Source organism: Rhamphochromis longiceps, linkage group LG23 (genome assembly GCF_057381845.1).
Source record: "Rhamphochromis longiceps isolate RC_006_pf linkage group LG23, R_longiceps_female_GT1.1, whole genome shotgun sequence".
Classification (NCBI taxonomy): domain Eukaryota; kingdom Metazoa; phylum Chordata; class Actinopteri; order Cichliformes; family Cichlidae; genus Rhamphochromis; species Rhamphochromis longiceps.
Window position 1 is genome coordinate 32247765 of NC_140578.1, and position 27954 is coordinate 32275718.

General features: G+C 42.3%; 3 protein-coding genes across 7 annotated transcripts in view; 1 reads left to right on the forward strand and 2 right to left on the reverse strand.

The window, feature by feature from the left end:
• Positions 1–607: 607 nt before the first annotated feature.
• On the forward strand, positions 608–10007 carry ical1 (islet cell autoantigen 1-like). 4 transcript variants are annotated; one of them, XM_085398834.1, is made up of 15 exons: positions 608–732; positions 1481–1505; positions 1633–1807; positions 4400–4472; positions 4899–5022; positions 5116–5314; positions 5406–5531; positions 6434–6532; positions 6649–6734; positions 6942–6991; positions 7131–7175; positions 7335–7490; positions 7905–8177; positions 8263–8358; positions 8604–10006. In XM_085398834.1, the coding sequence occupies exons 2-15, from the start codon at positions 1498–1500 to the stop codon at positions 8717–8719; spliced, it is 1626 nt and encodes a 541-aa protein (XP_085254960.1). In that variant the 5' UTR covers positions 608–732; positions 1481–1497; the 3' UTR covers positions 8720–10006. The 4 variants fall into 4 exon arrangements, with proteins under 4 accessions (XP_085254960.1, XP_085254962.1, XP_085254963.1 ...); XM_085398836.1 differs by having other exon boundaries at positions 8263–8352; positions 8604–10005; XM_085398835.1 differs by having other exon boundaries at positions 612–732; positions 1486–1505; positions 8604–10007.
• Positions 10008–10113: 106 nt separating this feature from the next.
• fam117ba (family with sequence similarity 117 member Ba) lies at positions 10114–19362 on the reverse strand. 2 transcript variants are annotated; one of them, XM_085398843.1, is made up of 9 exons: positions 19090–19362; positions 18825–18912; positions 16954–17192; positions 15211–15294; positions 14979–15089; positions 14105–14248; positions 13756–13963; positions 13535–13655; positions 10114–13259 (listed from the first exon to the last, which is right to left on the reverse strand). In XM_085398843.1, exons 3-9 carry the CDS (start codon positions 16972–16974, stop codon positions 13034–13036), a joined length of 915 nt encoding a protein of 304 aa, XP_085254969.1. In that variant the 5' UTR covers positions 16975–17192; positions 18825–18912; positions 19090–19362; the 3' UTR covers positions 10114–13033. The 2 variants fall into 2 exon arrangements, with proteins under 2 accessions (XP_085254969.1, XP_085254968.1); XM_085398842.1 differs by having other exon boundaries at positions 18825–19362.
• Positions 19363–21635: 2273 nt separating this feature from the next.
• LOC146642385 (bone morphogenetic protein receptor type-2-like) overlaps positions 21636–27954 on the reverse strand; it is a 40135-nt gene continuing 33816 nt past the window's right edge. The window contains exons 9-13 of the mRNA XM_085398345.1: positions 27793–27940; positions 27292–27428; positions 26202–26374; positions 24774–26113; positions 21636–22670 (exon numbers count right to left, since the gene is read on the reverse strand). Coding sequence (XP_085254471.1) covers positions 22417–22670; positions 24774–26113; positions 26202–26374; positions 27292–27428; positions 27793–27940 — 2052 coding nt within the window. The 3' untranslated portion in view covers positions 21636–22416. The remainder of the gene's footprint in view (positions 22671–24773; positions 26114–26201; positions 26375–27291; positions 27429–27792; positions 27941–27954) is intronic.

Consider the following 27954-nt stretch of genomic DNA (forward strand, 5'->3'; position numbering starts at 1 on the left):
TCGTTCAGTTCATTTCAATTAGCAAAATGCCTACACAACATCAGTTGGACAACCTCAAGGTTTATATTAATAAACTACCTTTTAAAACTGTTTAACACATTATAAACTTCCTCATATTTCTCAAGAGCCAAAGTCAACCTGTTGACTATTTCCTCCAACTGGTTTGTCAGTGGAGGTGTGATGAAAAAAGGAGCTCCAACTCCTCCTTGATTAATATGCCTAACATAACTTTCTTAACAACTTGACGACTGAAACCAACTGATATGACCAGATAAGCTTTCCAACATATTGGTGCTGAAGTTCCTAAGGGACTCATTCATTTATAATAAATAATTATATCTACATTCATTTTGAATTTTAGTTACATTCACTATTTATAGACTGACTCATATAGCCAGTATCACGACCATCAGAATCTCTAGTTTCTTTTGACATTATCACGTAGAACACATATAGATTTAACATGCTATATATTTATTTATCACGCCAATCACGTCCAAATCACGTCCATCTTTACGTATCGGAGGAAAGAACCGATTATCCTCTGGTAGGTTATCCTGTCAACAGACGATCTTTGAATTCAGCTGTCTAACAGCGGCTTCTAGTGTTCATACATCGCTGCAGCTGCTTAACCATATCCTGTTTCTGTTACTCAGATGGTGATGGCTATCGTCAGAGGAGGCTAGCTGAGCTGAATACATGCACAGAGTGCTGGAGAGAAAGTAAATAAAGGTAACACTGTTTTCACCTTACAGAGGATGAGGCCATACAATGAAAGACTTTCAGTAAAACGCACGGTCGCTCAGTTAGATGGTCTCAAGACGTTTCGCAGCTTTAACCATCAAACCTGCTACTAGCTAAACTGCTGCTAGCACACAAGCTCCTTTGCGGTTCCTTAGTTCGTTTACTTCGTTTACGTGTTTACCCTTTCATAATTGTACTCTGTGTAGATAAATGTCCGAACGACACCTGGTTAGGGGGGGGGGTTTACGTGTCAGAGAGCTCTATTTTGCTGAAATGTAATGCTCGATATCCAGCTGTCTCAGTTCTCCCTGACTCCTTGAAGTCGCAGGTGTCTGATCCCTGCTCCATATTCGAGGCATTTTAGATTAGCTTCTTTAGCCCTCAGCACCGAGGCGTTTGGGCCAAAATAAACCCACATAAGCGTTTGTAACTTGATTATATGTCAGCTCAGGCTTCAGGCATGTTTACTGCTTTTTTGTGTTTGTGTGTACATCGAAGTCATACAGGAAGCTAAACTGCAGGAATATCTTTTATTACTCAATGATGTGTTAAACGTTGAATAGATGGATTTTATTCACTTTTGTACAAAACCCTTTCCCCCCTATCATATCTGCTGTCTGCTTATGTATTTTTGCGTTGAGGAATCTTCACCTAGACAGAAACCTAAAATGATTAATTTATGCTTTATGCTACTATTCTCTCCATCTGTCTAAACTGTTGTTTTGTATACTTTTAGAACAGTGGTTATCTACTATGGACGGGTAGGTGAAAATTTGTTATTATTGTGAGCATTATATGCAATTTATACACACACACACACACACACACACACACACACAGAGAGCCTGGTAAAAAATGTTGCTGACAACGTCATGTCCTTGGCTCCAGGTTTGCCGGAGACATGCTGAGTGGTGGCCGGGCTCTGCTTGGCGAGGACAGCTCAGTGATGGCCCGTATGCAGAAGAAATTTTGGAAGACCAAACAGGTCCTCATCAAAGCCACAGGCAAGAAGGAGGATGAGTATGTGGTGGCCTCGGATGCTGACCTGGATGCTAAGCTCGAGGTGGGGAAGAACAGGCTTAAGAGTGTTTTAATATTTGGCGACACACAAGATGATATTCATTGCCCAAAATTTGAAGGAAAATGAGGAATTTATTCAAAAGAGCCTGGGGCTGTTCAAGAAAAAGAAATTCTGTTGAGAAAATACAGTTTTTAAAATTAAATAACAGCTTCCAGAGTAGGAAAAAAGCAGCTCACAAACTTGAAGTTTTGAGGAATGGCTTTAAGCACAGGAACTACAGGATGTTTGTTTTTCCTTTATTTTCCGTCATATTGGTTTGATCTTGTTCGACTCTTCTGTCTTCCACAGATAGCCATAACTTATCCTAACTTAGCTGTTTTAGGTCAGGAGACATTGGGATTGTGGAGGGCAGATGGGTGGATGACAGATGTAATTGGGAGAGGATAAATGAATACATATAGTATATGTATTAATGGGGTTACAGTTAACCCTAATTCTAACTTGTGGCTTGTGAGGCGCAGGTGTCGACCTCCATTCTTTTCCCTGGGAGGCCGGGAATCTATGCCAGGAAACAACCTTGCCCCATTCAGCAGTGAGCAAGCCAGCTGTTTAAGATACAGCGATGAACTTGCGATTTTCATCCTGTTCTTTTCAAAACCTTTCAAAATAAAACCCCCTACAAAGTCCTGCTAACTCACAAAGAAAGCACAAAACATTCATTCTGTTTTCACATAATACATTGATATTTTAGAAAAAGTTTGAAGACAAGAAAATATTCTTGTCTTTTTTTATTTAGACAAGACAAGAATATTTTCTTGTCTAAATAAAAAAAGTTCTCTGCTGTATAGTACTCAGGCTAACTTCCTAAGGATTTTGTCCTTTTCCCAAGGGAAGGATTTGGTTTCAGTTGAGTAACCACAGGAGTGCTAAACTCCCTGCTTGAGTTAAAAGCACGGCACTGAACCAGCATTTGCCCCAGTGGCTTCACGTCCATTTGCTCCTGGAGAAAACTGCATCTGCAAGTTTAGTACAGATCACAAACTCTTCCACCTACCTGTTGTTGTTGTTGTTTTTGTTTTTTAAATCGCTCACCTTTTTCACAAGACAACAGCTAGAATAAGTGAAATGCGGTTCATTAGAAGGCAGACAGTATTGGATATCTCTTCTTAGAGATAAAATAACTGTTTAGTGTTCACAGTCTTGTAGGTGAGTGGAGAACATTTCAAAGGTCTCTAAAGCAACTGTGGTCTTGATCACTCAGTAGTCAGCAGTAATCTGAATATCAAAATAATGAATGCATCTTTAAACTGTCGTAAACTCTGTTGCCTGCTGTTTTGCTGCTGAGAGGAAAATAAAAGGAATCACACATATCAAAATAACAACCGAAAAGCTCTTACCTACAGTGCATTGTTTCCTGGTGTCCATTGCTTACAGAGATCTTTTCCCTGTCCACTTACATGAGTGCTAATTATTCATGAGACTTTTGCAACAACAGCTGGATGGGGTACAGTGTGCTCTTTTACTTCTCGTCAAAGAAGAGCACTTCTCTGGGTTTGCTGAAACACGGCTGTTATTTAGTCGTGCAGGTTCTGCCCTAAAGGCCTTTGTTTTGCTCTGGTACGAGATTATCTTTCTTCTGTTCTTCTGCTCTCAGGAGAACAGAAGAAATTCATCCCCCTGTGAGACAGACAAAAGGTACCTCTGTGCGTCTTCAGATTGCTCTTTCTGCTAGTATTGATTTGTGACACGTAATCTATCAAAATAAAACCTCCCGTCATATTTACGGAGCAGCACATTGTTATATTGCATATAGAAGAATGGAATTCATGATTAATGAATTTTGTATATATTGTTCTGTGTCATTGTGTTTATGTTCTAGAAAATCACAGTAAGTGCAAAGCTTGGTTAGTAATGCTCGTTTTACTTAGAGGCGTTGTGCAGGAGAAGTCACCTGTATGCTGATATGTTTGGCCACCGCTGAGGTCCAGATTAAAGTTAATGACTGTTTACTCTACAGTTAAAGAGTAACTACACATGTTCAGCACACCCACAACTTCTGCTGTCTCACAATCTTCAGTGAGCCCGTCTCTCTGCTAAGAATAAGACAAAGAATCGGAATAATTTATTAAACCCAGAGGAAATTATGTGGACACAGTTGCTCCAAGACAGTAACTAACAAGTTAAAGAACCAATGTTCAGTGTTGCAGTATATTATAAAATAGCTCTAGTAATACAAATAGAGTGTACATGTACTTTCTATACTGTAGTGCTACTATTTTATTTATTTATTTTTTAAACTACTACTTACTATTCTTCAGCAGACTCTAGAGATCAAGGTGACCCTTTCCTTTCTGTCAGACAGCAGCACTAAAATGGCCTCAGAATATGTGTTGCTATGACACATGTAGTCACTGCTGTTGTCTACCAGGCGGGAGAAGAGGCAGCTCACTGACAACAGATGGAAAGGGCCATAAAAATCTGTTCTGTTTTGTGATTGTCAGCAGTGAAGAGGAGCAAACGTCGCACTGTTAAAGAACAAAACTTGACTTTCCAAAAAAAAAAAAAGCAAAAAGGTTAATCAAAAGGAGATGTTTTAAGAAAAGATCTCAAGATCGTTCCTGTTTGTCTCTGCAGTTCTTCCGCTCCGTTCAGTCTACGTGCACAGAGCTGCTGAAGGTGATCGAGAAGTATCAGGACAGGATCACACGTGAGTCAGATTCTGAGTCAGCTTCTCAATGAGGTAGGAATTCCAGGCGTTGCTATATCAGAGCACTCCGGAGACATACAACTAACCATTATGGGTGAACATTTTGTTGATGCGTGCAGCTTTCCAGAATTTAATAGTGTAAGTAAATGAAGGGCATTTTCCATCATTCAGTGTGAGCTGCTGTCACATTTCGTAAGTTGAAGTGTGAAGCACATGATGTAGCACATATAGCACTCGAGTAATTCCTGCTAAAAACTAGGGAGAGCTGATTGAAAAAATTATCTAAAGTTTTTTTGAGTGTGCAGCTTTATTCTTTAGCAGTGTTAGTGCTGCAGGTTTATGAGAATCTATCAAACTGCATTAGTCACTCATTTATGAAAGTCCTGCGATTTCATTGTGCAGCTGTCTTCGTTTCTCTTTCTTCAGGCTTGTCTCAAGAGGAGAATGAGCTCGGCCTGTTCCTGCGATTCCAAGCCGAGCACGATCGCACAAAGGCTGGAAACATGATGGATGCCACTAGCAAGGCTCTGTGTGCCTCTGCCAAACAGAGGTTAGCAGCAGGAGAGAACACTGGCACTAGTGATTATGCGCTATAAAAATGCGAGTACACAAACACGAACTGTTTCCTGTCTTTTTTCTTCAGGATGGCACTTTGTCCGTCACTGCACCGTTTGCACCAGGAAGTGGAGACGTTCCGGCGGCGTGCCATTTCGGACACACTTTTGACAGTAACCTGCATGGAGAAGGCTCGCACAGAGTACAGAGGAGCTCTGCTCTGGATGAAAGATATCTCCCAAGAGCTCGACCCAGACACCTACAAACAGCTGGAAAAGTTTCGCAAGGCATGATGTGGCCCATTTGTTCGGGTTGGTTTTCTTTTGCAGTACTCTGTGTATGTATGTGTATATAATGCAGATGTCTTTTTGTCCACAGGTCCAGGCCCAGGTAAGAGGGACAAAGAGCCAGTTTGAAAAGCTGAAGAACGATGTGTGTCAGAAGGTGGACATGCTGGGAGCAAGCCGCTGCAATATGCTCTCCCACTCCCTCTGTACCTACCAGGTACAAGTTTTTATCATTTCTAGGAATGGCTTCCCCACTTTGTTAATGCGGTGGACAAAATGTGAGGAACACTTCTAAATGTAATGAAGTCTAGTACGAGTACTGACGATTAACTCTGTCCCAAATGTTTCTTGAGCTTTTTTTTTTTTAATTTTTTTTAAAGCGACTAAATTCCAACCAGTCGTGGCAGATGGCCGGTCTTACCTGAGCCTGGTTCTGCCAAAGGTTTCATCCTGTTAAAAGGGAGTTTTTCCTTCCCGTTGTTGCAATAGTGCTCGCTCATAGGAAGCTGTCTGATTGTTGGGGTTTCTTTGTATTATTGTAGGGTCTTTACCTCTTGTAGGAGCAAGCTGGCAAAAGCTAAAACTGACTTTTTCCATTGTAAGTGAGCAAACTTACAAATCTAGTAAGTGGTGAATAATTATTTCACCCACTGTAATCTAATCTTTTTTTTTTTTTGCGCTGTGTAAAAACACTCAGGCCCTAAAAGTTGATTCTGTTCATCTGGACGTAGCGTTTTCAGTCAGAGAAACGTTTCGTCACTCATCCAAGTGACTTCTTCAGTCTTAGCTGACTGTAGGTTTCCCCAATCTTATAAACAGTACATTTGCTTTATGGCTGAAACTAGGACCACTGAAAGAACAATGGGCTTGGAGGTCAGTTCCTTGATCATTAATATGCAAATTCTCATGACCATTAATCAACAACTATTGATCAAAGCTCATTGATCAAAGACCACTAATCAGTGACCATGAGTACCATTCACAGAGCCTAAAAGTCATAAGTTAAGTTTAGGCTCTTGTTTGTTGAAGAGAGATCAAGCTAACCTGTAATAAGACTGATGTGTTTAGGGACTCCTAAAATTAATGTTTTCAGTGATTGGGCTTTCTCTGTGCTGTTAGACCACCCTGCTGCAGTTCTGGGAGAAAACTGCTCAGGCCATGTCAGAAATCCACAAGGCCTTCCAGGGACATGTACCATACCAGTTTACCACACTCAAGGTATTTCAGAATGTTGCCCTTTGCTTCTACTTAAACACCAAACTGTAGTGGTTCAAAGTACTTGAATCTAAAGTTTTCCATAGATTGAAATGTACCACTGTTTGTACTTCCCTCAGGATCTGCGGGATCCCCTGGAGCAAATCTCAGACTCTAAAAAACAAGAGGAGAAAGAGAAGGCAGCACTGCAGAGCAACACAGAAAGGTATGAGAACATGATGGGACAAATCTGAATTGAAAAGTGTCTCATGAAATCCTTTTGTACGATCAGGACTTGGAGCAGTGTTTACCCAAGTGGTTTCTAAAAGCGTCTCCAAATCAAATCAAGGCCACTGCATTGCTATAAATAGCAAAAGCATCCTATAAGACACTTTTTATCGTTATTTACCCTTTTCTCTCTTTCGTTTCTTAGTCTGCTTTCCTTGGATGATGACAACCTGTCAGGAAGTGCCACCGATGCAGGTATGTACTGCCACCTGTCGGCTAAAAGGCAGTCTGCACCAGCTACACTCGAAGCATCCAAGCATACCTATAAAATCGAGGAAGAAAAATATCGTCAATAGCAAATTACACATTACTAATGAATTGTTTTATTTTCCAGACCTCCCACTCAGTAGTGATGGGCAGAGGCAGACTGATGACTGCGGTAAGTGACTGTCTGCTTGTTTAACTGTGTTCTGTAGCTGGCACTCGTGCAAATACAACATGCATGCATGAATTGCTGCTGCTGATTGTGGAATGGATGTCTATTGGCTTTATGATCGTTTGATCTCAGCTCACCAAATTGCTATCACATCCACACCAGCCCTGCAAAACCTCAGTGGACTGTCAAGAAGCTCTGATGATGACCTGATGCTTATGGCCTGTGACATGCCACAGCCCACAGCCCCAGCAAATGCCCTACACCAGCCTCAGGGCTTTGGAAACCTCGAGTTTGGCCTCTCACAGCTGCCTGCCACCGGTAAACTGGTTGGCTGTCTTTTTCCTCTCATTCTAACTTCAACCTGCTTCACTAAGTGTCGGCGTCCTACTTGACTTTGCTTGGTGTCATCAGAAATTCACTCCTACTGAGGTTTCAACTTGTGGGTTCAGTCTTTTTGCTTCCACTATCAGTCTTTTCTAAATGTGTGATTAACATTAAGCAATTGGGACCAATTCATCTCTTTATTTTCGGACTCATTTTATAGAGGACGGATACATAGCTGCGTTTCCCTCATTGCATGTTGTTACTCAACAAGTAGCTGAACTGAAGTCTTAACCTTCTGTTCTAATTTTAGTCCTCTTTTTCATGGTCAGACCTCATCTGACTTTGTTCGTTTCGGATGTGTTTTGTCTCTGGTTTAATAACTTTCCTGTTCTTCCCCCTTCCCTCTAGATGGGAGTCTGCACACTGGCCGTCAGCCACAGGAGGACGGTGAACCAGGGGACATGGCCTTCCTCAAAGACCTTCTTAGCCCTGGTTCAGGAGCTAGTGATGAGTTCAGCAAAGAATGGCAGGATGCTTTTGGGATGTTTACCTCTCCCAGTGTCCCCACAACCAGCCAAGGAGCACAGAGTGGTGCAACAGCAGCACGTCCACCCTCTAACCCCCCTAGCCCCACAGGCTTTCTGCCCTCCCAGCTGCTGGATCACAGTTTGAGTTCCACAGGTGAGCCACATGTTGCTTACTGCAGCATACTATCTGATAACTGATTGTGCTACTGGATTCTTCACAATGGCTGTTTACCTTTTAGGTTGGGCAACCCCTCCTATGTTCCAAGCTCCACCCCTGCAGGTTCCTCAAAGTCCAAACCAATCAGCTCAGCCAGCTCCCAAATTTGCAGGTAATGGTAAGCTCTTCCTCATTCCTCAGAAAGTACACTACTTAAAAATACTCCCTGGAGGAAGTAATTTGTGTTCCTTGTTACGCATCTTATGCATCCGTGGCCTTGGATGCATTCTCACATAACTGCCAGTTAAGAGACTGTACTGTAACTTTAATTAGTTGATATTTGCTAAATATATTGCTGATCCAGGTGTGGCTGCTGTGCAGTAAACTTATAAAATGTATAAATATGTGTGTGTGTATATGCAGCTACCCCTGGGGGATCCAAAGACATGTCTGCCTGGTTCAACCTGTTTGCAGACCTCGACCCTCTTTCCAACCCTGATGCCATCGGACGATCTGCAGACGAGCTGCTCAATGCCTGAATATGTGCTTGTGTGTATGTGCGTGCATCTTCTCTCCCCAAGGATTCTTTGCAATGTTCCATGTCATCATTCAAGTAAACAAACACGAACAGTGAGAAAGACGCATATGAGTAAAAGATGGTGTTTTAAACAGGAAACATTGTCAGTGAAGACTGTTAACACTACCTGTGAAGTCATGTACACAGCAAACCTCATGTTTTGGGTTTCAGGTTTACTTTGAAGGGTTTTTTTCTGTGGGTCACTGTCAGGGACTCAAAATGTCTCATCATAGGATATATTACATGTTTTACACTATTTTATATAGTGTATTTCCAGCTGCACCAGGAACACAGTGTATCACCATCACTGGAGAAACTCTGAATCTTCGCGTCTGCATTACTTTGATTTACTTTATTGATAGAGCTCTGTAATAACTGGCCTGCATTGTATGCTTAATCAGCTGGAGTTAGAGTGCAGGCACAGAGTCTTCTATCTGTCCATCTTCATCTGTGATTTCACTCAAACTGGGTCAAAATGTATGTTTGAAATAGTCTCATCTGTTGTTTAACAATCACAAATCCAGGGCCAAGAAAAATCTGTGAAGGATTTATTCTGTACTTTTGAAGGAAATTTTGGCCATGGGATTTTTATTGTTATTGGTACATAAAAATGTACTGATTTACAAATGACAGCACTATTACTGGTTGGAGAAACGGAGTTTTTGTTGTGCAGCGTACTGTAAAGATGGAAGAAAAGCAACACTATCAAGTAACACTGTAACTGACTATTTTAACTTTGTGTGGTGTGTATTTTGAAGATACACAGATATATATGGTTTATATGGAGGAATCAACACTGGAGAGCTGTTACCATGTCACATATTTAAAAAAACATGGATCCTTCACTTGCTGTAGATTTAGTGATTGTACTTCGAGTGCGAAAAACTGCAGAAACCTGCATTTCTGAGTATTTATAAGTTTAGTGAAAAAATGTGCAGAGCTGTGTTTCTAAAACCGATTTGATGAAAACGAGTTATCATGTAAATATTCTCTCCACATGCACAGACTGAAACCAAATCCTTAGTTACGATATTTGTGTGCCTGTATAACCACACTCAGTTGAGCTAAAGTAATAAGACTGTGTGTCTCGAAGTTGAGCAACTCACAAAAATGACTTAATACCAGCTGCACATTATTATCTCAGCTTTTGGGAATACAAACAAACCTCACTACTACTCAGCAATTGAGGCAAGGGGACAAGAAAGCAAGAAGGAAGCCTGACACTATAACTATATATATATATATATATATATATATATATATATATATATATATATATATATATATATATATATATATATATATATATATATATATGTGTGTGTGTGTGTGTGTGTGTGTGTGTGTATGTATGTATATATATATATACATATACACATATATATATACATACACACACACTCTACTGACTCTTGATTTCCTCACTTTAGGTAAAAGAATGTATTTCTCAAGTCAATCACAGATGCTTTATTTAACTATTCCTTTTTATTTCACTCAAAAGAATTTAACTTGGCAGTTGTTTCCAATAAACGGGACAAGCAAACAAAAAACTGACGTGTCGACTTTTTGCTGTGTCGTGCCTCACTCCAATACGACTAAAAGTGGGGAATAAATCTGTATTTTCACATATACAAATCTTTTTGTTCCTGTAAACACATCTGAAAAAGACAAAAGGGAATATGTAGGTGTGATTGTTTGTCAGCATTTTCTTCATAGTTTAAACATGTTTTTTGTTACATAATCATTTTTTAGGACTACCTATTATTCTGGACCAGGTCACTGAACAATGCTTCTGTCTACTTCAGCTCTGCTACATATTTAAGTAATTCAGGATCTCCACTGTGTGAGGCTACATAAACAGCAGCTGTTGGTTTGCTCTCGGTTCAGTAAACTTGTTAGTGCGCACTGAGAAGTCTGAGTATCTTGTTTTCTGTGCACTACAACCTGAGATGGATGATGATGAAATCTCTTCAGGATTAAAACTCTTAAGACCCAATTACACTCCTATCTGATAAATAAATACATTATTATTATTCACAATAATGAGACATGTAGGAATTCACAGTACTTGGTGAGGGAATAGGAGGGGGGAGTAGGGGAGTCGTACACTTGTGACTCATTCTGATACATATCTTTTTCAGCCGATAAATACAAACACATCGTGCCTCTATATTTACAAACCCGGTACATTCCTATCCTACCATAGCAGGCACAGTCGAGTAGTAGACATATACAAGAATACAAGAGGATGGGCCGAGGCAGGGAGAGGCTGGTGACCCATAAACTGCACAAGAATACAGTTGTCTTCATACAATGATCTTTCATGTTGCTCGCTGAATTTAAATCACAGACTATACTTTTGTGCGCCAATCAGATGTGCAGCTGCAGACAGTATAAAAACAGATGCAGTGAAACTGACATGGAAGTGCCTTAAAACAGTAATCTTAAGACAGAAATCTCAGGGAAAATCACCCTCAACTATCTCGCTCCATGAGCTCAGTAAACACTTGATTACTTTAAAGCAGGTTTGGGGAACTCCAGGCCTCAGGGGCTGGTGTCCTACAGTTTTTAGGTGTGTCCTTGATCCAACACAGCTGATTTAAATGGCTAAATTACCTCCTCGCCTGGCAATGAACTAATCATTTGATTCAGGGGTGTTGACCCAGGGTGATATCTAAAACCTGCAGGACACCAGCCCTCAAAGCCTGGAGTTCCCCACCCCTGCTTTAAAGGCTCAGTCCCCATTTTCAGGTGTTGCTGAACAGAACAGCAAGTCTGTTTTTTAAAACTATGCTCACTCTAAAGTCAGAAAGTACAACATTCAGGATGCACTCCTGCTACATCCGGGTTTTACTGTCTACAGTTACATCAGATCCAACCACGGTTGTTTATTTTTACACTACATTCAACTCTGATATTATTTTTTAATATTACAATCTATCTTTTACCTTTATCTTTAGTCTCTACAAATTTCTGAGGGAACTATCTGTCTAAATAGCTCATTAATGCTCTACTACCTTCACCACTAGTCTCTAATCTTTCACTTCAAATTGCTGCCCGTCAGTTTGTAGACCGAATCTACACAGTAAAGTGGGTTCTAATTTGTACGCCCCCCCATCGACCAGTCTGCTGTGTAATACTCAGGTTCACCAACATCTCCGTACTCTCAGCCCTGCACGTCAGAAGGGAGCCTGTCCTGCAGGGAAGAGGGGCCCTACTGGACACATTTGAACACAAGCTGAGCAAGTCAGAAGGAAATTAGCATTACGGTGAAAGTGAGAGAAAAAAGGGGATAAAGAGCTGGAAAAAGAAGGAACAAATACGGCGGAGTAAAAAGAGGGAGACTTGGGAAGGAGGCTGAACATGCTGCACGCTTAGCCCTGGCCTGTGTTCCTCAAAGATACAAGCTGCCCAGCAGGGGACCAGTTCACTGCTACCAGTTAGCGTAACAAAGGCACTGCTTTGTCCCAGTTTTAGCTAACTTTTGTGGCAAACAGCTAATAAAAGTACAAAACAGATGTCTGGATTTGGTTTACAAGGTGGTCCAAATAAAGTATTTACTTGTTTCAAGGTGTGAATTATGCACCGTCTCATTGTTTGCTTGTTTTGAAGATGGTTCAGCCTTTCTCTATGAATATATGGCCACGATAGTGCAAAGATGTCTCATCTAAACATCAACATCATCAGAGCACTATGATGACTCAGGGAAATCAGTGAAAAATATCAGGCACATTTTGAACTCGTCTTTTTCCCCATCTCTTGAAGTTTTGCTACTATATTTTCTGGCAGCACCAAAATTAGCCTCTGTGGTCAAACTCTTGGTCACTAAGGAAACCAGCAGCCTTTTTTTGTTATCATGGAAGGCATATTTCATATCAAGAGAAATAACTACAGATAGAAAAAAAGATATGTCCGTGGAAAGGCGCCATGGTATAATACGATGAAATAAAAAAGTCTGTCCTTCCTCCCTTTTCCTCCCAAAAAAACAGGAACAATAACCAGCACTAAGGTAGAAGAAAGCGATGAAATGTTAGCTGCAGAGGTCTGCTCAGGCCTGCAGGACTCTCACATTGTAGTTGTCTGATGAGGAGAGGCAGTGGGAAGCGCTTTTTGAACAAGATAAGGACATCAGAGAGAGCTTAGCTGGCATGCTGAAGGCAGTTTTTTAGAGCAGAAGGGCCATTTCCTCAAATGTTTTTGGATTATGTTGGTGGGGGGAGGCTGTTTTAGAGGAAAGGAAGGGGTGTGTGCGGACTGGAAGGCTGCAGGGGGGGCATCAGAAACTCTCCGGCTCCTCCAGGAGGCAGGGCTGGGTGGACAGAGGCACAAGGGATGGGGATAGGCTTTGCAGGCCCACGCCGGAGCGAAAGTTGAGGTCCGGGGCGGGGAGTAAGGGCTTGAGGATGCTGACGAGGCAGAAGGCAGAGCCGCTGTTAGGAATGAAGTTGACCTTGTTGCGGTCAGGACACAGAAAGGGAGGGATCTCCTGCAGAGGCTTGGGCCTGGAAACACATGCAGAGTCATATTTAGCCTACATGTTAACCTCTTGTTTTTATACAAGTTCATCATGATTTTGCAAAACTCTTGACACACTTAGAAAAACACTTAGACACCTTTAATGGCGTTTGGACAACAATGTAACTGTGGAGAGATAAATTAAGGTTCGCTCACACACACACAAACAGTACTTGGCATATTTGATGTCGATTTTGGTTGTTCTATGTGATTTTATGGGACACCAACTGGAAGGACGCTGAACACCTCCTTTTCCACTCACATTGACTCCTCAGACACTTTGACCTTCTCACAGCCCTCTGGAGGTTCTCTCTTGAACATGTAGCTGTTGTTGGGTCTAGGAGAGGCGGCGTATTTGGGCAGCGGGGAGCAAGGTCCCAGCTCTGAGAATAAGCAAGAAGGTGGGTTAGCGACACGTCGAGCTCACAAAGGCACCGCTATGTGTCTGGTTTTGACTCTTGTATGTATGCGTGCGTTGGTCACCTTTGTCCTCGTATGGGCTGCCTCCACACGTGTCGTTGAGGACGGTGAGGTAGGAGGGTGAGATGGAGTCGGGACGGCTACTGCAGTTGCTATGGTTACTGCTCAGGCCCCCGCCAGAGGGAGTCTGCGTGTCGATGCTGCGGGTACTGCTACTTCGCTGTAGGGGGACAGGAGGGGGTGCACGGTGCCCATCGGGGACATCTTGTGGCTGTTGCACGAACACACACACACACAAAATCACAATTATATCTCCAATCTTTAAAAAAGAAACCAATCTGAGATTAGTTTTTTTTTAGGGAAGGACACGACATTTAACACACTGGGAGCACGTTAACTCATTGAAACTCACAACAATAGTCTCATCCTTCTCGGGGGTGTCACGGATGATGATGCGTTCGATCTCCTGGTTAAGGCCCTCCACGCTGTTGCGGAAACGAGGGGCCGACGACTTGGATATAGGGATGGGTATCAGAATGGTCTTAGGCATAGGCGACTGCAAAAACACAGACAAACCGAATTTATTACAAACGTCATCTGGGGGTTTAGTGACTTTAAACCAGCGGTCCCCAACCCCCGGGCCATGGACCGGTACCAGTGTGTGAGTCATTTGGTACCAGACCGTGAGAGTGAGACTCGGGTGTGAAATGTATGGTTTTCAGGGTTTTTAGTGTTATTTTGTTATCGTTTTTTTCATTAACTCGGTTTTCCTGGGTCTTTTCACGTGTGTTATGAATAAATCTTCTTTTTTTCGGTACCGGTACTAGTTTTACTTTGTTGTATTTATCCGCGACACCTTAAAGGCCATTCCGTGAAAATATTGCCGGGCACAAACCGGTCCGTGGCGCAAAACAGGTTGGGGACCTCTGCTTTAAACGGTCAATGCCATAGAAAGAAACAAATGTGGAGATAATTTATCAGAACTAACGTTTGCTATAGCATAAATGCACTATATCTGAGCCAGTCATTCATTTTCTTCCAGGACATCCAGAATACAGGACAGCTGAATTGCAACAGACTCCACAGGGAACGTGTGAGTGGCCCTACTGCCATCTCTGTTGCATACAGTAGAATGACATGAGTGGCCACTAAATGTGTACATACGTCTACATCACACACACACTGGAGCTAAATAAGGACATCGAGAAAGTGGGACGTCCTCAAAAACCCAGATCGGGTACCCAACACAGTCTTCCTCCAACCTGCATGCTGTCTCTATTAGTCACCTGCGATTGGATAATGGTGTGGCTGCCATTGAAAGGGGCCTTGCGCTCTTTGTCCCTCCGATGGCGGCTGCTGCGTTTGCTGCGCTGTAGCTGCTGACGCAATTTGGCGATCTGAAGAGAGCACATACAGACATCAGTGGTGGCATGCTGAGAAACAAGGGATTCAGTATGCTCCAGGACCCGTATTGTAATTTGTTGTTTATTTGGGCCTGTAATCAGGTAAGAAAGTGACCTCCTTGAGCTGGTCGGTGCTCCCACAGGAGGCCGAGCGTTTGTGTGAGCCCCTCCTCCTCTCATCTGCCCAGGCCCTGGGAGTCTGACACACACAGATCCACACATACACTGTTCAGAACTAAAGCTCAAACACACAAGCTTAAAACTGCTAAACAGGAAAAAAAAATACAGCTGAAACCAAAAAACATTTGACAGTTCTTAATCAAATATATAGGGATTATTTAAACAGACAACACCAACTCCCCATTTATAGAACTGACTTATAGGATGGGTGCAGAACATGTTTTTTATGTTATAACTGAGAAGCCAGTTAAGAGCCTGGGGAAGGTCTTCCAACAGCAAACCGAGTGACACAACCATAACTCATGAAACACAAGAGAGCTGAAAACCTGGCTTATATTGTTGGACAAATCAGTAAAGTGTTGGCAGTAAAGTTCAAGGGCTGGATTTACTGGCATGGCATCCTGCCACACTGCTGGTTTACAATGTCACACTGGCCATTATGGGTTTGGGAGCACGATTGCTAGTAGGTGGTTGGCCCTTCCTTGTAGCCTAAAGTGGATTTGTGGTTCAGCAAGGGTAGCACGCTGACAGTCTGTTAGCAGTCTGGGATGGCCTGTCTACCTGTGGAGAGCTCTGTTATCAAGGCAGTGTATAAAGTGTCTGGTAAAACCGGTTTGTGCACCACTCTTGCTTATGCTGCTGCTGGTTTGTCAGCCAGCTGCAGAAAAGAGTGCAGTCATAACATACAAAGTGCTGAAGTGAAAAATACTGCAAACACTGTTTCTGCTTTTCATTCTCTATTTTAAAAAATATATATTTTTCATGGTTCTTCTGTTCTCTTCTGTTCAGCTGTTTGCCCTGTTCCACCCACCGGTGAACCAATCAGCATTTGCCAGACACACAGTTATGTTCAGCTGGGATTTTAGAGGACTGCACGGAAGCATATATCTGTCCGCTTACTGTCCGAACTGAAGCGTGTACGCAGATAGACACTTTTGCAGGACTGTGAATTACACAGAGGCAGCTTTATATGGGAGGAAGAATAAGATGTGACTCCTCTTGAGCAGACTATCAGAAGAATTCATGGTTTTCAGTCAAACCCAAACAACAGAGATGATGCTGTATAGAGACTCCAGTAACACCAGAGTCTCCTTGGTTGGCATAAGAGGTAAGGACAGGCAGGAAGTGGAGAGCTCTGGAACCTCAATAGGGCAAGGCCCAAGGAAGGGAAAGAAGCCAGTAGGTCCAGGAACTGACCCAAGCAGGGGTAGAGGAAACCCAATGCAGTAGGATGGTTGGGACACGGCAGCAAAGAATGTGGAATTTATGGGAGCAGTTAATGAACTGGAATATCTTGTGGTTAAAACTATGGAAGGCTGAGCCACCCTAGATCAAGTTTATCCAGTCAGTCTATAATGTCCTCCCAAACCTAACCAACCTCTCTTCCTGCAGTCTTGCAGAAACCACCCACATATACCTGCTGTGCCTGGGAAGAGGATGACTGAAACGCATCTTAAGCTGTTGCCCAATAAGCCTGAAAAAGGGCAACATAAAATTCCTACAATTTATTTTTAAGATTGTTAATTTTTCTTCCTTATGTCAGTCATCACTTTGGGTTCTTTCCTCTTCCAGTAACAGTAATAATACTTTTACTATGTATTATGGCCTACGCATATAAACAAAATGCAAACTTTGTGTATCTCACAATTATTACTACACAAAGAGACGCTATACTCACCTGCGTCGCTTTGTCCCTCATGTAGGGAATGTGTTGTTGCTGGCTGTCGTCCTGAGGCCAGGGACCTGTCAGGTGAGAGCCAGCGAGCGTGCCCTGTGAGGGCCACAGCTGGACGCGATGGCGGGAAACCGAGAGAAGAATGAGGGAGCAGACTGCTCAGAGGGAGAGAAGGGGGGAATGCCGGAGGCGTCGAGGACAATCAGAGGAGAAATCTAGAAGGTTAAGGCCACAGATGCAGTCTGAAGGGAAAACAGAAAATGAGTTTGAGTAGATCTAGAGATGTAAAGACGTTTGATGTAAACACATCAACAAATCACCAGACATACAGCTGGCCAATGGGATAAGCTCGCAATGTCTGTCTAGGTCTGTGTGTATTTACTTTTGTGTCAGGGAGTCTGTGTGTGTGTGTGTGTGTGTGTGTGTGTGTGTGTGTGTGTGTGTGTGTGTGTGTGTGTGTGTGTGTGTGTGTGTGTGTGTGTGTGTGTGTGTGTGTGTGTGTCTGTGTGTGGCCAGATTGATGTTAATCCATCCCATGCTGGGCAGAGCAGCTATGCCAGGCTCACACGACCCCCTGGTTAATGGCATTAAGACACCTTAAATGAGAGCAGGGGAGCGTACCCAACTGACCCTGGCTGCAGGTTGAGGTTTTGCAGTGATTCACTGACACCCATGGGTTCTTGCATCCAGGGTACCAGCACCATCAGTGAATTGCACAAAACCTCTAGGATTGTGTATAGGCAAAAATTTGGTATACACAGTATATTACAACCTTGTATATAACGCCACTTATAGTGATTCTGTCCATCTCACTGTAGGGTTGTTGATATAGCATTAACAACAGCTTCTTTTATGTAATTCTGAGTCTATGCATTCTCTGAGAACAGAGAATTCTTTGCATTCTAATGAATCACATTTTCAATATTGAGATCATGATTATTTACAAAGTTTAAATACCAAAAAGTACAGTTCAACATCAGAATTCTCCCTCATCTGCTATGACAGCAGAACGGCAGTGCAACAGTGCAAACACACACTGCAGACAGTTTTAATGGATAACAAAGAATCAACTCATTCATCTTCTCTTATAATGTTGAAATGAATAGAACATGAATCCATAAATGCAAACACACAGCTCTGACTGGTAGTGTGTGTGTGTCCTTGAGCTAAATTCGGCAGGGGCCTTGACCAGTGCATATAGCTGTTGCTAGGAAACGTCGGTGGTGTGTGTGTGTGTGTGTGTGTGGGGGGGGGGGGGGTTCTGATCATTATTAACACACAAGAGAACTTGGTTGTGTGTGTGACTAAGCGGGGTTTTCAGCATCAGCAGTCTGCCAGTGAAATGCTCCCACCACTTTATTTTGATGGCAGCTTTTTCCTGCCTCAGCGGCTGCCCACAAATCACCTGCACAGTGTACGCTACCAGCAATAGTAACACTGGTAGCAGCAGTAGTAGTAGCAGAAATAATAGAAGAGTGGCTCAACCTTCTGTTATGTTGTTGTCAGAACAACATGAACAGCAGAACATTTTTTGGCCTAAGAACATGATCCGAACCACTAAGAGAATAGATGTGGTTTTAATTGTAAATGTTGAACATTGCCTGTTTTATTACTATCTATCCTCCATGCTAACTTGACATATTAGGGGATGAAATATCCCTTAGATGAGAGGATCTTAATACGAAAAATAAATGCTCCCTGCACGTTCATCTCCATACAAAAGCCTGCACGGTGAAATGTAGGCCGATTGTGTTTGGTGGGAAGCACGCCACCCCTCCTCACACATACAAAAACATATTCCACGCTGGTGCTATAATCCATGCTCAGGAACAGCATCCAAATTTCTGACCTTGTGTATGTAAAATCAGACTCACCTGCAAAATGCAGTCTCGGTGCGCTGCATGCAAAGGGGCATGGGAGCTCTTCGGCAGCCCCGGACCCTGTTGCCACTACTCGAAGATGCTACAGATGCGATGAGAAAAGGCAGGGCAGAATGACCAGGGTGAAGATTACAAGTAAGGAAGGTAGACTCAGATATCAAAGGCAGACACCGAAAAAGAGGGAAAAAATAGAAACACGGCCTTCGTGAGGACAGCAGCGATACCGCTTGTGTCAAAATGGGCGTTGCTGTGTTCGCACCCTGCCTCCTCGAGACGTCGGGGATGGATGTTTTTCTCTCCCGGCTGAAGCAACGCGACAGCTTTAAGCGTCTAGCCAAACGCTTTGTGTTCGAAGAAAATAACTGTTAAAAACAGAGCGAGGGTGCCTCGTCTGTGGAGTTTGTGATGAGCTGGAAAAAAAACTAAACAAACAAACAACAACAACAACAAAAAACAAGACAGGAATAACACATTCAGAAAGGATAGAAAGAAGAAGGCGGTGATGCTGGGCTAGCCTCCGCTCACACAACGGGAGAGGGACCAGTGCAGTGTGAAGTCAGCCGGTGTAACCGATACTTCCGGTTGTTATCCTCTAAATCAAATCTGCACGCTGTCAGGTCCACGTAATCATGATCATTTGGTACTTTCACTTTAATATATATGATCACGACAACAGTCATCTTTGGTATTTACATCAACACCGGCAAATGAGGACAAGTGGGGCCGATGGCGCGATATGACAGCCTCGCTTCTGTCAGTCTGCCCCAGGGCAGCTGTGGCTACACCTGTAGCTTTGCCTCCACCAGTGTTTGAATGTGAGAGTGAATGAATAGTGGAATTGTAAAGCGCTTTGAGGGCCTCGAAAAGCGCTATATAAATGCAATCCATTATTATTATTATTATTATTATAAGTGCAATACGGAAATAATTGTGTTTTTCGTTTTTGTATACACACACACACACACACACACACACACACACACAACTTTATTGTAGTTTTGTATTATTCTTTTGCACTGAGGATTGCATCTTAATTTCGTTGCTCAACTAATGAAATCATTAGAAAGTTGTATAAAGCAGATAACCATAATTTTTATAGTATCATTTTTACAAATAAACGATTATATTAGCCGTTTTCCACTTTGAATTTCTTAGTTATGATGATACAAAATAATAATAAAAAAACACGAAAAAGCGTAGGTTTGTGGCACTTTATTTTGAATGTAATGTGATCGACTTCCGGTACGTCCTGGCTGCTCCCGGCTGACTTGGCGCAGAAGAAGTAGTGCTCTGACGTAGCTTACCAACGCTGAGCTGCTCGTGCTGATGCTGCAGTTGCTAGGGCGCGTGGAGCAGACAGCGGAGAACAGAGGTGAAGTAAACAAGCGCGAGAGGATATGACTACCTAGTGTTGATTAATCACTGAGAATTAAGAGGGTTGGTCGACAGGGGTGCAAAAAAGACAAAAGCAAAACAAAAACAAAAAAACCCCAACCGATATTATTTCTGTTTGAATGATTCCATTGATTTACGTCCAAGACAGCCAAGTGTTTCATCATGCGGCTGTATTAGTGTAGCTTAGTCCTTTGGTGCTGCCACTGTTGTTCTGTTAAGCGTCTTAAAACACTTTAGACTCTTTCCTTATTCACAAGAGGCCACCACAGCGATGTTTGAGTTGGAAGATTATAACGCCGATGTCCTTCCTGACGAAAAACAAAAAAAACAAACAAAAGCAAAAGAAAACAATAAGTAATCACCTTTTTTTGTCAATATTGGCCTCAGTGACAGCTATCAGCAGATTTACCAGTGGCAGTGACCAACATTGTACCACATTAATTTTGCACAAACAAAATGTTTAAAAATTGTGTGACCAAGACCAGAAAAGACTATACAATATAGTTATTTTGAAAAAAAATTCTTGTTTTCATAGCATAAAAGTGGTAAATATGGTGTTAAATAAATAAAATAGCTATTTCACAGCAGGTTCTAACCTTGCACATCGTCCACAAATGTTTTTCTTCTGAATAATGCTGACAACACCTCAGGGGCACCAAAGGCATGAACCCAAACACAGATTAAATGTATATACCCAACAATTATTTCATACATTTATTGAGGGGTTTTTCTTCTTCCATATTGACTTGAAAATGTTTACAGAAACTGTACCAAGCAGATGCATAGCAATGGAATCAAAGGCAATGTCCATTGAATGCAAAACACAATACCATAAAAATGATGCAAATATTAATGCGATACATGTAAGGATTGTTTTTTTGATACAAACTACAGATTACAAAAACATAAATGAGATCTTTTCATATGCGCTGAAGCAGCGCTGAAAATACAGAATGAGTATGTCGACATTTCAGCACGCCTGTACAGCGCGAGTAAATAACACGTGCACATTCACGCAACACACACACATCACTCACTCCACCGTCAGGGGATGAGACGACAAGAAACAAAAAAGTAATATCCAGCGTGCTTCAGTGTGTTTTTTTTCTTCAGTTTTTGATTTGTGTTTGAACAGCAGAATCTGGGGTTTGTAATATTTCATGTCTTGCAGACAGACAGCTAAATGCAGAGTCCATACTGAGGTCAAATGATAGTGGTACAGTGACTCCAGTCAGCCACTGTAACAGATGCCTCTGTAAGTTCAGCTCCAGTGATTGTAAGACCCCAGAATGAGATTTGTTACTGGTGTAATTGTGCAAGCAGACAAGTTCCACGTCAGCCCACTTTTAAGTCAGCTGGGACTGATTCTTTTGTGTTAGCGTTCCCATAAAGATAGTCCAAAGAGGAGGATTGTCAGCTATTTTCTCCTCGTGAGTCAGGTTGGGGGGAGCGAGGGTTACAATAGTGTGCGATGGATTGTTTACAAAACGACTGTGACTATTCATAAGTGCAACAGAGATTAACATATCAAAATAACAACAGGATAAAAAAATTGAAGCAATAAAAACACTGAAAGCATCTAAAAGCTACATCCTATTGCACAATTAAAAGGTATGATACAAAAAGAGGATACAAAGTCATGAGACAACAATTGGTATTGCATACAAGGAAAATGTTTAAAAAGTTGCTTTGTCTTTTAAGACCATTAATTTGTTTACAGAGCCCACTCTCACTTTACTCGATAGAGCAAAGGGGGAGTAACCGAGCGCTCGAGTGTTGATTGTTTTTTCATCGCCTGTTTAAGTTTAGAGACCAATCTTCGTCTTGGTCGCAACAGACACGTTTAGGAAACACTGATTTCAAATTCATTCAAAGTGCACAAATAAAAAAAAAAAAAGAATTAATGTACCACTATGAAACTTCAAACCAAGATTTAAAAAACACAAAACAAACAATGCAGAAACAGAAGCCAATGAAAATGCTGCATAGCTGGATTCCATTTAAAGCAATGCCATCAGAAGGACACACAGGAGCGGGACAGACCTAATTACTGTACATGATCAGACTCTATTGTTGGTTTGTGACATATTCCATAGCTTCCTCGTGCTGATTCAGAGCAGAGAGCTCCACACAAAATAAAATAATAAGTGCTCTCTAGATAGTGTTGTCGGGCCTGTTAGAGGGTCCAAGTTTACACATGCGTGTCACTGGGTTCGCTGGCCAAGCTGCCCCCCCGCAGGTAGATGGCTGAACTGGACTTGGGCCGGTTCTGACTGTGACTTTGACCTCGGGTAGAGCCATTGTTGTTAACTTCTGGCCCCCGGGTATCTGTAGAGATGACCCATGTGGTGGGTCGCCACTTTTTCAGAGAATAAGGGGTTTTGACGCGCTTCTTGATCTTATCTCCGGTCCCCAACGCTCCATCTGGCTGGACTAAACCATCTCCTGGAAAACAGGGTGGAACAATGATTAATGAGCAATGTAGCAACACCTTTGTGCATGAAAATCATTAAAGAGACCATGAAAAACTACACATTTTGATAAGGACCTTCTTTTCTATTAACCACTGATTATTAACTGAATTGCTGGATTAGACATTTAATTTCTAAAATATTCTAAATGAAACAAAGAATAAAATATAATGTTTCTTATTTTGACCAACAATTCAGTTTAAACTATTGATTTCTACATTTCACAAGCCTCTTTTTTCCAACATTATTATTATTATTATTATTATTATTTAAATAGATAAAAAACTACTGATAATAAATCCAATAACTGGAGCACAAAAAAGAAGAAGAAGAAAAAAGAAGAATGACCAAAATCAAAGCAGCAGAAGCAGCAATTTTGACTGTGTAACCTACAAAAAGCTTTGGACCCTACATTTCCCATAATGCAACAACACTCTCTGTGCCTAGTAAACATTATGTCTTTCAAACTTCATGCTTCCATTATATATTGCAGACATCTGTTATGAGCAAATTGACTTTCATGTGTATAGTTAATAACGGATGGATTACAATTAGTTATAATACAATTTAGCAACAGAGGGCTGTTTGAAGTACTTTATTAAATGAAATATGCCAAACATTTGTAGGTTCCAGTTTGTCAAATGTGATTATTAGATTTAGTCTAGTGATACTCTGGGGCTTCTTGCCAATTCGTTTTATCTGCAGTCAAATTAACACTGAATGTATCTACAATATGTGTGGTTCAAAGCCCGAAATATATATAGACACTAGGGCTGCCACGATTTGTCGACTAGTCACGATTACGTCGACTATCAAAATCGTCGACGACTGATTTAATAGTCGACGTGTCGTTTGAAGCTTTGTAAGATCGCAAAAGACGCAGGAATAATAGCAGGATTTAAGAGTGTAATAACGGACTGAAACAGAAGATGGCAGCACAGCATGTACAAGGATGCCAGCTGCCGTTAAACCCCGAAGAAGAAGAAGCAGCTGTGTCCCAGAATTCATAGCGCGGCCCAGCTTAGTTTCCAACAATGGCGGTAGCTAGTTAGTTTTAATATTACTCTTATTATTCTTTCTGGGTCACAAAATAAACGTTTAACATATTTTCAGGCGAGAATGTAGCTGTGTAAACCTCAAATATCTGCTCAGTTTATCAGGACACCACATATTTTCAAAAGCGCTCCGACGTTTTCGGAGACGTCTGTTACCCACTAGCTCGATAGCTAGCCGGGGGCTAGGTCACTAGCGCCGTGAGAACACCGGACTCCCGGCAAATTGTTTTCAAACCCACCACCGTCTTTCGCGACTCAGGTTAAATATATATGAGTCACTTAGATAAATTAAAAATGTTATTGTTTGGCTTTTTTTTAGTATTTTATTTGTTCCTGAGTAAATCGGTTTGGCTGAGATTAAAGTTATAGTTTTTACACAGCTGAATAAACGTCAAGCAGACAGCTGATTATCAGAAGTGTGAGATGCTGGAGAATATACTCCGGTGTCCTGTTATATTTTAGATAGCAAGGAGTTTATTAAACTTTACCGAAACAATCTGCAAATTTCATTAAAATTGAATAAACTATCATCTTGTCTTTATTTTTAGTTAGCACCTTAAAAGCTTAAAGCTGTAAGCTAATGATAGTTATATAAGAGCAGATGCTGCTGGTGCAATAAGCTGTAGTTTTATGTCCAGTGGATGATGATCTGATTAGTCGACTAATCGCATAAATAATCGGTGACTAGTCGACTATCAAAATAATCGTTTGTGGCAGCCCTAATAGACAGACACACACACACACACACACACAGACACACACACACACACACACACACACCTTTGTGCTTCCAAAAATAGTCAGTTTAGCAACAAATTGGATTAGCTGCCACTGAAAACAGCCCCTCATGGAGATGTACCATTTCTCCATGTTCAGTAATATTTAATATAAACAACAGAGACCTGCTCTGTTTGGAAATTACTGAACCCTCTGAGAAATTTAAGAGTTGTTTTTAGACAATTAAACTGCAGTATGATCCAATGGGCCAATACAACTACAGAATACTTGCAAATGATTTTCACCTAGTGAGGCCAGGTCCTGTGTTGTGAAGGACAGATCCAGAGAGTTAGGTCTCTCTGGCCTACGGGCTCTGGGCTGCCTGAGCAGGGCCTCTCCTCTCATGGTGACTGGAGCTTCCCCCTGGGGGTCTGTTGCAACAGTGCCCGACAGTGAGCTTTCTCCTGGGGGCACCGTAGTTTCCCTGCTTGTCCCCTCACTGCTTCCCTCTGGCTCGCCTTCATCACTTTCTCCGCCGCTGTCGCCATCCCCCTGGCCATGCCCCGTGTTGCTGTTGTTGTTGTTGGTGTTGGGTCGGGCCGAGCGGAGAGCGGTCACATTCGTGGACGCGTCTCTTTGATCAGGCTGCTCTCGTTCTTGGCTCAAAAGAGGCTCGTGTTCATCGGGGCTCGCTGTGATGACGCCGAGGGACAGCCGGCTGTCATCTGACCTCAGAGCTCCAGATCCATTGTGAGTTATGTTGGAGCCTCCAAAACCTGTCGCTCCACCTGTTACTATGGATGAGATCCCAGCACTGATGTGACCATTGACGGTGCCGTTAATGGCTGCATTGGCATGTGTATCCCGTCGAACAGGTAAGTTGTTTGTGCCTGTGCCTCGGTGAACCTCTCCAGCCGAATTTGTGCCCGTAACTGTACTAATGTTCATCTTTGTTCCCTCCACCTGGCGCAGGTTGGACTTTCCTGAGCGCCCAAACTTAAACCTTAGTGAAGAGGAGGAGGATTCCTTCTTGACAGGCTTGTTGCGCAGGGGCAGACTGGATGGTCTCTTGGGCAAGTTTTGCTGCTTGGGCAAGGGAAAGATGGTAGGGGGCATTGTGGCAGCAGTGTCTGATGTACCGGAGACCTCACTCGCCATCTTTATAAGTGGATAAAGCAGGCTGGAACTGCCAGGACTAAGTGGGTCTGGTGAGCAGAACTGCTTCTGGGAGTGCTCCATTAAGTTCTCATCCGAGCTCTCCTTCAGGTTTTTGTCTACTTCTTTAGGGTCCAGCTTTGTGGTTTCCAGGTCTTCTTGGGTAAGATGTAGGCACACGGGCACTGTGGTGGCCCCTGCGAGTCCCTCTGACTCAGAGATGATAGTGGTAGTCGTAGTAGAGGCTGAAGGGCTACCTCTCATGCCCATGCTGGTGGTGCTGCTTTCTGGGCTGGGCAGACGGGCGTTTGCTTGCTGCTGACGCTCCTGGTTGATGGAATTCCTGTTCCTCTCTCCGGTCCCAACCCCAACTCTACCAGTCAAAGAACTAGTTGCATCCACCTGCGTGTTCTTGGCTACACCTTCATGCTCTTCAATGTACGTAGACGAATGGTCTGTGTACGGGCCAGACTTTGGCGTCATGCGATTTCTGGATCAAAGAAACAGTGTTGAAAACCTCAGCAAGATCATTTGAAACAATGAATACAATGACAGGATGTGGCTTTGTTGAAACATACCTCTCGTTGTGCAGTGTAGTGGACATGGGGTTGAGTGTAGGGCTGACAGACTTGGAGCGGTCCCATATGAGGAGCAGCTCCGCCAGACGCTCCTCAGCGCACTGAGCTGTGAGACGAGCCTCTGCGTCCTGGTCCCAGCAGTCCTCCATTGTCTCTTTCAGAGATCGAACCGCCTGGAAAACACAGCATATTATGGCTATTAACTACATGACTAGTATCAACAATATCAACACTGCAGTGCTTGTAATAGAAACACTTTCTGCATTTTGTCATTTATCCCCTAAGCTGGAGTAACTTTAGAAAATGAACTCTCCACCTGCAACACACACAGAGAAATTATAAACAATTGGGGGGTTTGGTGGTTTGCTTTGGACTATGTAATCAAGTGTATGTCCAATTGAACCAAACCCAGAGCTAGGTTTCTGGAAACAGTGGTCATTTCGACTGCAAATTTTGATTTTGTTTTATTCATTCTTTTCACTAAAACTTCTAAGTTCTTAAAATTTTAGTGAACTAAGTATCATAAGACTAAGAGATATCATAAGACTAAATCTAAAGTTATCAGTTGATTTTTAGTGTTTTTACCGGTGAGATTAGCTTCACAAATTGTCCTTGATATCAATACGTCTACTCTTCTCTCCTTCTGAGCACTGGCATTTTGTTGCATTTTCATGGGCTGAGGCCATCCTCCCAGCCTGTTTGTTGGGAGCAGATCAAATTGTGCGTGTCTGACCTTACTGAGATTACTTCTGATTGGATCGCTTCCAAACTCGTCCTGCCTTTCTACACAACTTCATCATCTTCACCATCCACATGTACGCAAGTATTTTTGTAAACATTACTAGTTTTTCCCTCACACATAAACAGGATTTTGGAGCTACAGAAAAATTAGCTTCTGAACAAATAAAGCCAGGGTAAACATCTTTGGAAAAGATTGATGGGGAAAAAAATATTTTGCTATATAGCCAAGCTCCAAAACAGACTATTTCTAAGCTTTTTTGTTTGCGGAATTGTTTTGCTATCCTGTTACAATGTGGCAGTATTCTCAAAGCATTCTCATTTTAGCCCTATTCCCTACATACATACGCACCAGACTGTTCTCTTTCCAGGCCTCAGGGAATTTAGGCCTTTGCTTCTCCCTGGATACCAGAACTTGCATGTCCTCAAATGTTGGGTGGTTCCCTGCTTCCGCCTGGAAGGCCATCTGGTACTCTGGCACAGACTCTCCTAGGGATAAGCAGGGACAGGAAGAGAAAAGCCTCGTTTTAGATGTCTATGACATATCAGAAATACCCATTAAGTTTGTTAAAAATGCACCTTTCACCTGGTGCTTCCTTTCCTGAGCATAACACAAGTAGCTTTACAGTCTTTTCTATATTTAATGTGTGCCTTTTTCTTATTTTGTATACATTTTGTCTGTTTGCTATTTATTCCTGCTGTCTTACTATTTATATTTTACTCCTGCACAGTTGGTGTGCAGCACACATAATTTCGTTGTACATGCAGAATGACAATAAATGGCTATTCTGTTCTATTCTTAAGTTGCAGTCCCACAGTAGGAATGACTTAACACAAAGCAGATATAACTCACCAGGGAAAAGGTCAGTACATCTCATGAAGGTCTCCCAGTAGACTAGGCCTAGGGCATACATGTCCACCTGCTTTAGTGCTGCCTCACAGTCCCTCAGGTTCACCGCGCCCTCAAGCACCTCGGGGGCCATGTAACGGATAGTCCCCACCTGGAAGACAAAGA

Bases quoted from the DNA above. Each gene is read 5' to 3' on its own strand.
- ical1 (XM_085398834.1), top strand. The intron at 6,992-7,130 runs GTATGTACTGCC...TTTATTTTCCAG, and splicing joins AGGAAGTGCCACCGATGCAG to ACCTCCCACTCAGTAGTGAT. The intron at 7,491-7,904 runs GTAAACTGGTTG...CCTTCCCTCTAG, and splicing joins CTCACAGCTGCCTGCCACCG to ATGGGAGTCTGCACACTGGC.
- fam117ba (XM_085398843.1), bottom strand. From the start codon at position 16,974: ATGAGGGACAAAGCGACGCAG. The intron at 14,249-14,978 runs GTGACTAATAGA...GTGTTTTTGCAG, and splicing joins ACACCATTATCCAATCGCAG to TCGCCTATGCCTAAGACCAT. The intron at 13,964-14,104 runs GTGAGTTTCAAT...TTCGTGCAACAG, and splicing joins AGAAGGATGAGACTATTGTT to CCACAAGATGTCCCCGATGG.